We start from the raw sequence: 13,289 nt of genomic DNA, 5'->3' as shown, positions 1-13,289 counted from the left end.
ATATAATTGTTTTTCTTCGTTAATTCCTCTAGGAAATATATTTTTAGACTTAACTGACATTTCGCACATTGGTTATTCTTAGCACACAGAATTATCTAAAATGTTCTGCTCTTACGGAATGACGCGCTGAAACACCCGGAATATGGCTTGTGTCAGAATACGCCTGAACAAAACTTGTTACCGACGAATAATTTATATATTTCAAGCGCTCATAGAAATGTGCATTCAGCTTTCTTCGATGCGAGGCGTTGGGAATAGATTCGTTGTACTGCTGGATTGTTATGAGGCAACGTATGAACGCCGACAACACAGACCTTTATTCGGAATTAAAACCTATCACCGTTTATTGTAGTGCTTCCTTAGTGCGCAGGTGAAGTTTTGACGTTCAAGAAAATTACAACTCCCAGCGCCGACATGTCCAAAAAAAGAATAAAGCGCGTCCTAGGGCATTTGGCCCCGCGGCGCCACGATCACTCATATCACTCGGATCCAGCTTCGCAACAAGTTGAAATCGCTGTCATTGTAACCGTGTAACCGATTAGCTTGAAGTCGTTTTGAGTTATTTCCCGCCAATAGTTGAGTTACGAATACGGCTGTGGTGACGGCTGTAGTGCCTCTGACGGGCGCTTTGTCGCCACCGGACAAAGGTAATTCCGAAACCAGACTGCTGACTTCGATATATGCCTGAGGCGCGGAGCTCATGGCTGGCGACGTCCAGCCAGAAACGCCTGGCGTCTCTGTCGCGATGGGGGCCGCCGTGTACAATTTCTGTGGCATCGAAGACTCAGTGGGGAGAGACGCCGACACTTCGGCTTGCGCGGAAGAAATCTCGAACAAGGCCTTTGACACGAACGATACAGACTTGTTGCGCGCCCCTGTGTCCGTTGTGGCATTCGCTTCAATAAAGTCCCACGAAGCGGCTCCGCGTCCGACCCACGTGGTGTCGTTCGGGTTCTCTGCTTCGGAGGCAGCCTCGGCCAATGTGCGTATGTCGACTTCTGTTTCATTCGTGGGTGACGCCGTCGCTCTGCTCCTCAAATGAGGCAACGCGGCGTTGGGTCCACCGGGTATGAGGTCTGTAGTTTCAGGGAGAGGCGAGTAAGTCTTGTCCAGATGTCCCGGCACTGTCTTTGGATACGTCATGGCGGTCGCTGTGGCCCTCGTTCGCCGCCTTTTGGTAATTGAGAAAAAAGGTGGTCGCTTCAACGTCACGCCTTTGGTGCCCTTCCGTCGATCTAAGTGCAGTTCAAGGCCGAAGACCTCGAGCATGCGCGTCTGTTCTTGCAGACGCAGGTTAAGTTCCTTCCTGGCATTGTCCATCTCTCCGCCGCGCGCGCTCTGGCCTGGCGCGGCCATGTTGAGCACCGTAACAGCGAGAGCGCAGAGGGAAGCGAAGCCGAAAACAGCGAGCGCTGCAGCCCAGTATCTTGCCATCTTGTTATCGGGTCTGCGCGAAGCCACAGTTGTTACCCGCCAGGGCGTAATTTCGGCAACCGACGGGAGCGACAGTCGGCTGGCCGAGCTGCCTATGATGATGTTGCTGTGGCGGCTGATATGGGTGCTGTGTTTTGAGAGACAGAAATAAAATAACAAAGAAGGGAAATGTTAACGGTACTGAGAAAGAAAAATCACCGTGACTAACCTTATGAACCTTTTATGCATGCCACCACTCCGACAAAGGGCGCTGGTAGTCGTAGTCGATAGTAAACTAAACAACAACTATGGCTTGGTGACCACATAGCTTCATAATTTAGCGTTTGATTCTGCGACGACCCGGTGTTATTCCAGCGATGAAGGGGCTGGGTATTAATGAAATATTATATGAAAAGATAAGGGTATATTGAGGTATGGCCAGCGTGAACATGCACCTATGCAAAAGAAAAAAAGAAAAAAACCCACAATGTAGCTGCCCTTGCCAAGTACCTCGCGTTCTCTCGAGCAAATATGGTGGAGAAGAGCAGGCAGCGACGTGATCGGTGCGATGAAGGTGTTTGAAGCGTACATTGGTGTTTATTTTATATGTACATCCGCCATGGTTACTTAGTGGCTGTGGTGTTGAGCTGCTAAGCACGAGGTCGCGGGATTGAATTCCGGCCATGGCGGGCGCATTTCAATGAGGAAGAAACGCGAGAACATCCGTGTACTTAGATTTGTGCGTAGGTTAAAGAACCCCAGGTGGTACGAATTTCCGGAATCCCCTGCTACCGCGGGCCTCATAGTCAGATCGTGGTTTTGGCACCTAAAATCTCATAACTTATTCTTTTTAAAATTTCATACGTGCATTGACAATCATTTCCTTATTTTTCCGTGCCATTCTATAATATTTTTACACACCAAAATGTCATAGCTTGCAAAGGCAGAAAAAAGTTTGAACGTGTACGGTGACAATCTTGTTCTTCGAGAAATTCCGGAATGCTCCGGCATCTTATGAAAATAAATTTATGACAGAAAGGAGACGTGCTCCCTGCAGCAAGATAATATTTTCGGTAATTATCTCTGAGGCAGCATGAATTTGCATTTGTTTTTGCAATATACGACCGCTTGAATGTTGCTTTTATGACACTATTATTGCAGCCATGACAGTGCTAAAATTCGCAAAACAAACTGCGATACCGCTGGATTCTAATTTCTACGTGGCTGACCACAACATGGAATTCACTTAACTAGACAGTGAGAATCGCTCAACAGGCACAATTATGTGATAAAGTGAACGTATTGGCTAATTGGTTAAACATCTTGAATTACGGAACACGAACTGTGAATTGCGAAAGACGAGGGGCGCATGAGAGGACCATAACAACCGCAATGCTACGTGTGGTTATGTGCCTCTTATGCGTTCTGGTCTTTTCATAACTGTGGGGACTAAACTCGCTGTGTGGGCTTATGCCCCTTGATTCCGAGAGCAGAGCGCGGCGTTTAGCTCTGCATGAACAGTTATACTACTCAGTAACAGGAATCAATACTACCAGAAAGGACTTCATGGCCTCGTTTATGTCCTAATTCTCGTAGTTGCCCGATCTCATGCCTGGAACGTCACGTCATTCCAGTCGTGCGACGTGAGTCTTCAATGATCGAATCCTAAATACAGGGTTGTAGAGCAAGAAAGATTAGGCACTTGTCGCGTCCATTGTTTACTCGATAACCCACCAAAACATGACGATGAGAGAGCGTTTGGTTGAGGTCACTGTTTGCATACGTAGAGGGAAATCAATTTGTTGATCATTACCAAATTTTAGAATTTTACAAGGCGCATTAGGCGGAACCCGCTTGTATCTACACCCTGCCCATTCACTATCTGTCAAGTCTTAACTCGACACTTTTCCACTGCTTGCTCTACCAAGGCAACGCTCCTAGTGAATTTGTCAATTTTGTATTTCTATATTTTACTAGACACACATCAATATAGCTTCCTATGTGTTGACCTGTTCTACTCTCGATCATCTTCAACAATTGAATACTCCGCCATTCAACAACAATTATTCGCCCACTCATGCGAGTTCATTGAGTATTCAGGCTACCTACATCAAAGAACGTTCGATAGCATCCACGCAAACAATGCATGGGTGAGCTCCTGAAGGGATCATCCAGCGGCACGCATAAAAAATTCCCAGAGTTAAGGTATGTTTTGTTTTATTATTGCTCATCTAAAACAAACCATACCGGTGATTCATGGGTCAAATAATCGCGAAAAGTAATAAAACAAGTTGCATTTCTTGTCTTGCAAAATAATATACGCCGTCACAGTGCATAGCGCCATAAAATTGGGCTGACATACTATGACGTCATAAATGCCTCGGTGTCGCCTTTGCATAGTAGACGGGGGCTGGAATAAACGAAAGTTGTACAGTAAGTGCAAGACCCCAATTTATCCACTGAAGGTTGAAATCTGATAACAAAGATGGATGCGACGTACGGGAAGCCAACGCGAAACACAGGTGACGTCACGCGCCACTACTTGTGCGGGAATTTCACGAGTGCTCAAGCCACCTATTACTTTCTCCCCAAATAATGCTCCTGTTTTGGTCAGCCGAGTACTCTAAAAAAACTTTTGCACCCATTGAGGCTTATCTTGTCCCCAAATAATAACCACTGTCTTGCGCGTCTTTAGTTTACAATATTGCACGATTATCCCGGTTAACCAATGGCATGCACCTTATCAGTGTGACTTATCCTTCTTGACGGGAAATTATCGAGCGCAGAGCTTTCAAGAAGAGCAAGACAGGTAACAATTATTGTTCGGGGACAAAATATACGCCCTAAAGGGTGGAAGCTTTTTTTAGAGTCATCTTTACTGAGATAACCATTCTATATAACTCGGCCTTTTTCTATGCCTGAAATTGCCGGCATACCCATTTAAAAGCTCACAGCGTAAAACACTTTGGGCTATCGTCACAGACGATCTTACCGTGAGGGAACTAATCGTGGAGCTTGCGTCTGTGATAAGGACCGTGACATGTGTACCGGGAGACCATTAGTACTGCTCCATGGTTGCCCCGGCATCGACACCTCCGGGGATGAAACCGAGAAAGACGTCGCTGAGGACCCCATCTCTGTTACCATCTCGGACCTCGAGTAGGACGGAGGTGGTGAGTACGGGGGCGGTGATTGGTATACCACTGTGCTGCTCGGCCTTTCTTGCATGCTCGCGGACGCGAATTGACGGATACTGTAGCGGTCTGGTGACAGAGTGGCACTTGGAGAGCAAGGAACAAATATGTGTAAAGGTCCACTGGCTCTTCACGTAGGCTGCGAGCTCGTGGGTGTCGATGATGATGATGGTGATGATGGACCTCTGTCATGGCTCGCTCCCACTAAGGGGGAGTAGGCCATGAATCGGGCGACAGGAGATGTATGGATGGACGGAAAGATTTTATTGAGGGTTCTGAGATACGCGATTATCGCGCAGCGGTCCGCTGCCACGTTGGGACGGGCAGGCCGAGCATTCTTATTTGAAAACTTTGGGGTCGATGATGGCGTCGACATCAAGTACTGTGGCACATACCCACTGCGGAGTATCGGCCACACATCGGGTGGCGCTTGAAGGTTCTCTAAACGAGATCTATAAAAAATTTTATTGGTTACACAAAGCTCAAGACACACATTAACGGTAGAAGGTTGGCTGAAAATAGAGTGACTAAGTACAAAAGTTAAACTTTTTGTTGCATCTTGAAGACAATACGATGGTAGATTATGATAATGCCTATTCTTTGTACCCCCTAAGTGGGATTGTTTAATAATCGGGAGGCGAAGGCGCAGCCCATTGTCGGAATAAATTGTCGATGTAGATGTAGATCCTAGGAGGTAGAATAGACTAAACTGAAAAATGACAGCACAAAAAAAAGAAGGATAGCGTGGTTCACGAGCGAAGCGCGGCTCGTGTTGAAAGGTTAACACCTTTCAACTCTTTCTTGAAGGTTACTATTGGGATTTGGCTAAACTTTAACACAAATGTATTTAAAAACAAAATTATAAAACAATATAATTAACGAGGTACTTGCTTGGCGATTAAGAATAGGAGACAATCACAGTAGCCCTTGACTATGAGGAATCCACCGACTTACGGCAATAATCTCGCAGCTCTTCATGCTCTTATCGAATGTCCTGCAATAGAAACAGAAAGGATACATTATTGCCCCTCTATATTTCGCGAGAACACACCTCACCATCCCGCATTTTTCTTAGCAATGAAACGCTTTTGAATTTGAAAATAGTTCTGAGCTAAAGCAGACACCCTGAAAGTCATTTGGCCAGGTAATTTTTTATCACGTGATTAACACCCTCCGTATTCAATGGCTTTCTTGAAGCTCTAGCGCCACCGTTTTGTTGCATCATATATTTTTAACAAAACCTAATTTCCATAGCCCATATCACTAACATGTCAGTGTAATTATTTGACTACCTATATGTTTTACGTCGTTAACAGCGACAGTTTCTAGTCCCTGTTACAGCCGCATTAGGAATGAATTTTACATACAATCCACAATTCATCAATAACATTACCATTTGCAATGACGCTCTTTGGCGATACCTGTCCTTTGTGCTATAAAGCGCCACACATCATCAAAACAAAATTATAGTCTTGATAAAGCATGGAGTGAGGATAAATACTACATTTAGTTTGGAGACAAAGAAAAAAGCAATAGAAATCGCAGCGAGGAGGAATTGTAAATTATTAAATGTTTAATTCGGTCAAGGCTAAACTGTCTCCAAAGAATAAAATTCTTCGCTGTTTTATTTTGAGATAGCTTTATTCGTTCAATCATTTTTATCGTTCTTTTTTTACAAAAGCAGATGCTTCTGTTGAGGAGCATTCTGTTCATGGCTAGAGAAGAAACATACGTGCTAAAAAACTTTTAAATTCTATGCACTATAATACCTGAACGTGATCGATCTGTAGCTTTACCTTTTAATGCGAAAGCATTCTAGGCCCCATTGCCCGAAAATGCGGCGGCAGCGGCGTGACCAAGCGATGGTACCAAAAAATGGCCGACAGCCCAAAGAGTAAAAAAAAAAGTAAACACATCGAAAATACTCTGATTGATGTCAGATTTGTCAGATAGGTTCCTGTAAAGAAAGTAAATTAATGGCTCTGAAAAGAAAATTTGGCACATTTCGGTCTGGGTAGCAGTCCAACCCGGCCGCCGGGGTTCGCGAGGAGCACGCTTCCCCGACGCCACAGTGGCGCCACGGTTCTCGCTGACGACTGTAGGTGTGCCTAATGCGCGCATCTTTGAGCACGTGACGGCACAGACTATGGAGAGGCGGTGGCGCCACGTCATAGGTGTATAAAGTGAGCGCGCTGTCTCTGAATCGAAAACATGAGTCGAAAACCTATCGCTAAATGCTTTGGCACTACCACAGGTAAGCAGTCCTAAGTGTCTCCGCCAAATGGCTCTTTCATTTTCTGCCGCGAAGAAATATACGGGAGCTAAAAGGAATCAGCTACGTTTCTTTCAGAACTAAGCTAAATGACCGCCGAAGCTGGGGCTAATAAGGGTGTCAGAAACAGCGCAATCAATCACAAAGCGGTGTGCAAGCATGGGAGCTCGGTGGCTGGCGATGACCGCGTGCTGCGCTGCTATCACGATTCCACAATTCCGTGCTTGTTTCGAAAGTCTTGCAGGCTGTCTGCCTGACGCTTCTTCTAGTGCTGCAACCTTATTCATTCGAGTAGGCGCACAATGACGCCGCTGCCAAAGATGCACTAGCAGCGAAGTAAAATACACCTGCTTACTGCAATGTTAGTGTATGGTTGTCTTGTTGAGCTCCGCCACCACATGGCTGCTCGTGTAGGCCTTTCACGTTTGCGCTTCTGCTCGTGCGCTGAAACGTCCAGTCCGCTTGTGTTTAGCGGAATGCCGAAGAAGTAAAATTCTCTATTTTTTGTTTTGTTTCACCGTGATGCCGGAAGTGCGTGGGGTGTATATGCATAAACCTGAATGAATAAATTATAGGGTTTTACAAGCCAGAACAACGATTTCATTATGAGGCACGCCGTGGTGGGGGAGTGCAGATTGATTTTGTGTAGCAAGGGATCTTTCACATGCCTCCGAATGCACAGGACACGGGCGTTCTTGCATTTCGACCCCATCGAAATGCGGCCGCCGCGGCCGGGATTTCATCTAGTGAGTCGTGACGTCGCGCGACGCTATAACCATACATAACCGCTAAGCCACCGCGGCGCGGAGAAGCGCCTGAAGCAGGCGCCACGCAACGTGGCGGCATCTCTCGAGGCGACGCAAACCCGCACCGCGACTGCCGGGCCGCTGGCGTTCAGCGTCAAGAGATGGTAGGTGCCCTGTATCTGCCTTTTGAGAGGCGCTATTGGAAATGGAAATAAAACTTCACCGTACTATAAGCTACAGCTTCAGTCGTATTGTGAACAACCATTAGAAAGAAATCGGAAGCAATATTTTTGGAATATTTTTGGCGAGTAACTAGCGTATATAACGCGGTCCTGTAGAAAAGGTTGGGAACCCCAGACCGTTTAACTGTGCCCCTCAAATACAGTTGTTCTTGTGTTGAAAGGATCGCTATTATACATAACTATTGTGTTACATTGTGTCTGTATAAAAGAAAGGACCCGCGACTTCAGACGGGACGTGACGAAGGACTGGACAGGCCGAGCGGCAGTACCATGAAACACATAGCAGCGTATGCGCGCAGCGTGCCTTGACGTACTGATGAACGAAATGAAACACGTAACAGAAAGCACCCTGGATGACTTTGGAAAGGGGCAAAAAATCAACTATCACAGGTTAGTCAAAGACCGGGTTTCTTTATCTAGGGGAGACACCAAAGGCTCACTTACACATGTGTCAAGCCCAAGTCTGCGCATGTGTGCCGCTTCCATAATTTCTCGCTCAAGTCTAGAGTATCCGCGTCCTGCAATGAGGCTTGATTGAATTTGGGGTAGCAACCTTTGCATTCCCTAGTGTGTCGGGGGAGATTGGCGCCCTTCAAGGGAGCAGAAATGCTGCCCCAATCTATCATTAATACATTGGCTAGTTTGGCCAAAGTAAACGCAGCCGCATTGCAGCGGAAACTGGTACACCACATTGGTCGCACAGGGCACGTACTGGTACTCGTGCTTAGTAGTACAGGCGACCTTGCGCGGACCATCCGACACACGCCTACATACACGACACACACGCCTAGTTGGGATAACTTGCAGGGGGCTGAGAACACAAGTCGATTGTGTTTTATGGTAACAAACCTCAGTTGCTAGTTACCGCTCGTCCTGTCCACTCCTTCGTCACGTCCGGTCTGAATTCGCGGTTCTTTTCCTCTTTAAACATGTCGTACCAACTGGCCCAAAGTTCCGCCCTCTTGTACTTTGTATATATTGAACGTCGTTTTGTGTTATGTGACAATAAGTTTATGTGAAACTGCGTGTCCGTGAGTATGTGGTTATATGTTACTGAGTGTAAAGGTGTAAACTCGTACGCTTCTTTCAAGACGTGCCAAGCATACAATGCTTCGCCCTTTGTATATGTTATTGTCCTGGCGGAATTGGGCCGTGATTGGGACTGAGTTCGTATCGTCTCTTGTTGGAATAAACTTTTTATAAACAGCAGACTTTTTTTGACGTCCCTGCGTGTTTCATATCCGGGGCATCTACATCTCACGCCATGACACCTACATTGCCGTGGACTCCTTCGAAGGCCCAAGTCTTCGATGTTGTTGTCCACCATACGGCAAGGTTCTGTCTGTCAACTCTGATCTGATGAGCGGACGACATGGCGTGCTCACGGGCACACGCTTCGTTCGGATGGAAATGAGCACCGCAACCCCGGTTCCCAATTACTTGCGAGCCTCTGTGACGTTTGGCTACGGTGGCTTGCAACGCGTGTGTCGCCTGTGCGGCTCCAGCGACCACTACCGTGCACAGTCCACCACAGCGTTCTATGGCTGTTGTCGTATCCATGGCCACGAAAGCAACGGATGTAACCGTCCCTGCCAGCGTTGCGCGGATGTACACCCTACGGTTGTGTGCCCTGTCCAGCGTTCATACTAAGACGCTACTGCTGGAGCCTTTCCCCCCTTACCGCCGCCGTCAGTTGCGTGTCGCGACTGCGCGTGACGCCGTAGCCAAAGAGATTCCTTCGACACCGCATCAACCCGCGTCGGTAAATGACAAAGAAATGTGCAGCTCGAGCAATCACAACACGCCCTGTTCGCCGGCCTTCTCAACCGAAAAAGAAGACCGTGCTATTGATGACGTGGCCGACAGAAACACGCCATGTTCCCTGGCCTCCCAAGCAGCAAAGGACACGCATGCTTTGGCCGGTAGCGACTCGACTTCGGCTGCTACCATCAGTCCTGGGTGCACCAAGGTTTTCAACAGGGCTACAACGCCTGGCCCTGTGATTTCTTCGCTCGATACACCCACGAAATTTGCGGTGGCTTCATCCGCCTCATTTGCGTCGCTTACAACGCCACATCTGATTTGGGGCTTTTCTGCAAAAGCCACTGTGCCGTTGCATCTGAATGAGCCCCCGGCTGCCGAAGTTGTCAGTGGCGATGACATCGATCCTGCAGACCAACCACTGCCGACATCACTATCTGAAGATAGCTTGAGCCTGGGCGTTGGACTCTGAACACATAGTGGCGTTGGACTCTCAACAAGCATGGATGGGCTCGAGGTAGAAATGGCATCCCCACGAGACGTAAAGCATGCCCACGCGTCAGCCTCTGGTTCTGACAGCGCCCTCGATTACCGCACCGAGTTACAGTGGCCAAAGAAACCTCGGCCTTCTCGAGAGGGTTGAAGAAGTGACGTCCTGCGTGCCCCTGAACTTGTTCCCGGGGTGCCGACTTGAACAAGACGACCAGGTCAGTTCGGTGACGCTTTGAATTAAATATCCCTGACACCCTGAATATTATTTTAATAAACGCACAGAGATACCAAAGTCCTATAAAGCAAGCCGAAATTATCAGCGGTGCCCCTTCTAAAAATTGCAACATTCTCTGTTTGAAAGAAGCAATTTTTTTTTCACCATTGTATATGTTCTTGCTTTCAAACGCACTTTCACCCTAGACTGTTTTTTTTCTCTTTCGCGGGATCACGTTTTAGTGAAGTCAGTATTATAATATTCAAGACAGTTTTGCTGCGAGATCATCATGTCTTTATGAATGGACAGGGCGGATAGTGGCATTTGTTTGTATGCTATATTGATTTAGGTTACGTATTTTGTGCATCTATGGACTTGCACAGACCACTAAGTTCAATTATTTTTTTCCGTGACCTGGACCTGTGTTTCCAGGATGGTCGTCTGGTTGTGCTTGATGGGAATGCCAATTGCGTTTTAGAGACGCGAGCAGATGTGCAAGGCCCGGGCTGGGGTCGCCCTGGTTCGAACGCATGGGAGTTGCGTCGCCTCCTCCAGCACTTTTCGTTGCTTGATATATATTGACTTTTTCATAGTTCTTCATTCGTCTGGACGCGGCGACGTGGCGCGTCGTCAAGCAGGTTAGTTTTTGCCTATGTGCCAAGTAATTTAGCTCAGTATGTCTCCAACTCTGATGTGATAACTTCACCTTCATCTCCTGTTTATATTTTTGATCACAGACCAGTCATGCTTGAAGTTTGCTTCCTTGATTCTTCATCAGCAAAACCTTGGCGCGTCGACATCCACGTTCTACATAACGTGCACTTGCGCTCTTGTTTGTCAATAGTCTTGCGCACCTCTCTTTCTAGATCTGACCCAGAGTCATGGGACGCACTCAATGTGCAGTGGTGTCTGCATTGTACAGTCGTACAGTCGTGCACTCGTGCAGGTCGTGCACTCAGACAACCCACGCCAGAAGAACTGGCGGATACGGCCACGAAGCTTCGTATTGCTCTTCGGGTAAGTCAACTGACTCCGCTGATGCGGTCATGGCAGCGTGAGCTACGGAGGCGTCTCTAACGCCTCATCGCAGCGTCGTCTTTGTCATCTGCTCCTTGGCGATGCAGACGTAATCCGTGTACACACCCTCAAGTTCTGCACTTTGCGAGAAACTTGTTTTTTAGACAGCCGAATGCGTTCGGTTCTGCGGCCCTAAGAGCACTTCCTGTTATGTCGCCTGCCGCGCGTGATTATTCGCTCTTTCTATCGCATTTTGAAAATATCGAGCGTACGAATATGCGAATGGATCATGGTAACGTCAGTATGCCTAGCATGCTGCCTCAGGTTCCACCTGAGGTCGCTGAACGTCTTTGTGCGCGACCGTCAGCTGACAATGTGAACGCGGCATTATCTTCCATAAAGCGTGGCTCGTCCCCAGGGCCACACGGGTTACTTGAGTTTTATCTTATATTCTGGGAAGATATTGGTGCCACTTTCGTGTCTGTTATCAACAGTTGCTTTGAGACCTTTCAATTCCCGTCTAGTTATTGCGACAGTCGTATTGTGCTGATACCTAAGCACGAATCATCATCAGTTCGTCCAGAGGAATGGAGGCCAATTACGCTTCTTAACGTTGTCTACAAAACCTTCACAGCTGTTCTCACTCGACACTTGGGTAGCCTGATGCCTTCCTTCAGGCATTCTCAATCCCTAGAGATACAGTCTCTCGTTCCTTACTCGTGACATAATGATATGCACGCTGACCAGCTCAGCACGTGGTCTGTTAGTTTCATTAGATCAAGAAGAGGCATTAAATCGCCTTGAACATAGTTACCTTGAACATATTTAATGTACTGACCTCGTTCGGCTTTTCGTCAAATATTGTTGAAGTTATTAGGACTGTCTATTCAAATGTCCGAAGTACATTTTCTTGATGGACGTGAAAGTGCACCATTTCCCGTTACTCGTGGTGTTTGTCAAGGGTGCCTTCTATCCCCAGTACTCTTTGTGCTCAGCCTTGAGCCCTTTCTGCGCTCAGTACTGAGAGACCCTTACGTGTGTGGTCTCCCTCTGACGTAGGAACATACAGAAGTAGGAAGCAATGCAAGGAACAAAAAAAAAATTCATTAGCACTTTATTAGCAAATCCGAGTGAAATAAAATGCATTAGCATTAGGTCGCTAATTACACAACTTAAATCATATTAACTCCATTGCAAAGTGTTGTGACAGCACAAGAGCCCAGGGCAAGGCAAACGAGTTGACTAACACTTCGTCATCTTGGCTTTTTATTTTGTTAATGCCTTAGCATTAGCAGGGCCAAAGTAGAAAAAAAAGTATGTGTAGAAAAAAAAGCAGCGAACGATGATGATGGGACCGACGAAGACGGCGATCGCCGATTATGGTGGGCATGGGCTCCATCATGTACGCCTGTCTTCTGCCCACTGTATTTATGTTGTGAATATATTGTCAAGCGTCTTTTCTCCCGCAACGTTTTGATGGAGAGCGCGGGTTTTTCAAGTTTCACGACGGATCTACGCAGCGGACGCAACTTGGCAGCATCTACAACGGCAGCGCACGGCAGGGGCGAGAATGCTTCGAGCAGGTCATCAACCCTGCCTCAACCATCCGCCGCCAACCGCTTCTTCATCTTCACACAACCACGTGACCCAGGTAGCTTTTCAGGCTCACCGACACCACCGACGTCGAAGATTGGCTGCAACTCTACGAACTGGTGAGCACTAGTAACAATTGGGACCCTACTTTCATGCTAGCGAACACCATATTTTACCTGGCGATCACGGCATAAGTGTGGTTTCTGAACCACGAAACACTAAATTACAACCCGGAAGGTATGTAAGCAAAAGCTCATCGAGCTGTTCGGCAAGACCATTGGACGCCGTCGTGCTGTGCAGACAGAACTTGCATGCCGAGCTCAGACTTGCACCGAGTCCTATGTG

General features: G+C 47.3%; 1 protein-coding gene across 1 annotated transcript; it reads right to left on the bottom strand.

Moving 5' to 3' along the window:
• Positions 1-294: 294 nt before the first annotated feature.
• On the bottom strand, positions 295-4,760 carry LOC135907957 (uncharacterized). Its single transcript, XM_065439772.1, has 2 exons — positions 4,406-4,760; positions 295-1,561 (listed from the first exon to the last, which is right to left on the bottom strand). The coding sequence occupies exons 1-2, from the start codon at positions 4,639-4,641 to the stop codon at positions 475-477; spliced, it is 1,323 nt and encodes a 440-aa protein (XP_065295844.1). The 5' UTR covers positions 4,642-4,760; the 3' UTR covers positions 295-474.
• Positions 4,761-13,289: the final 8,529 nt, after the last annotated feature.

The sequence above is a fragment of the Dermacentor albipictus genome, chromosome 1 (assembly GCF_038994185.2).
Source record: "Dermacentor albipictus isolate Rhodes 1998 colony chromosome 1, USDA_Dalb.pri_finalv2, whole genome shotgun sequence".
NCBI classification, from domain to species: Eukaryota; Metazoa; Arthropoda; class Arachnida; order Ixodida; family Ixodidae; genus Dermacentor; species Dermacentor albipictus.
The sequence above is the reverse complement of the archived record's forward strand: the minus strand, read 5'-3'. Positions and strand labels throughout refer to the sequence as shown.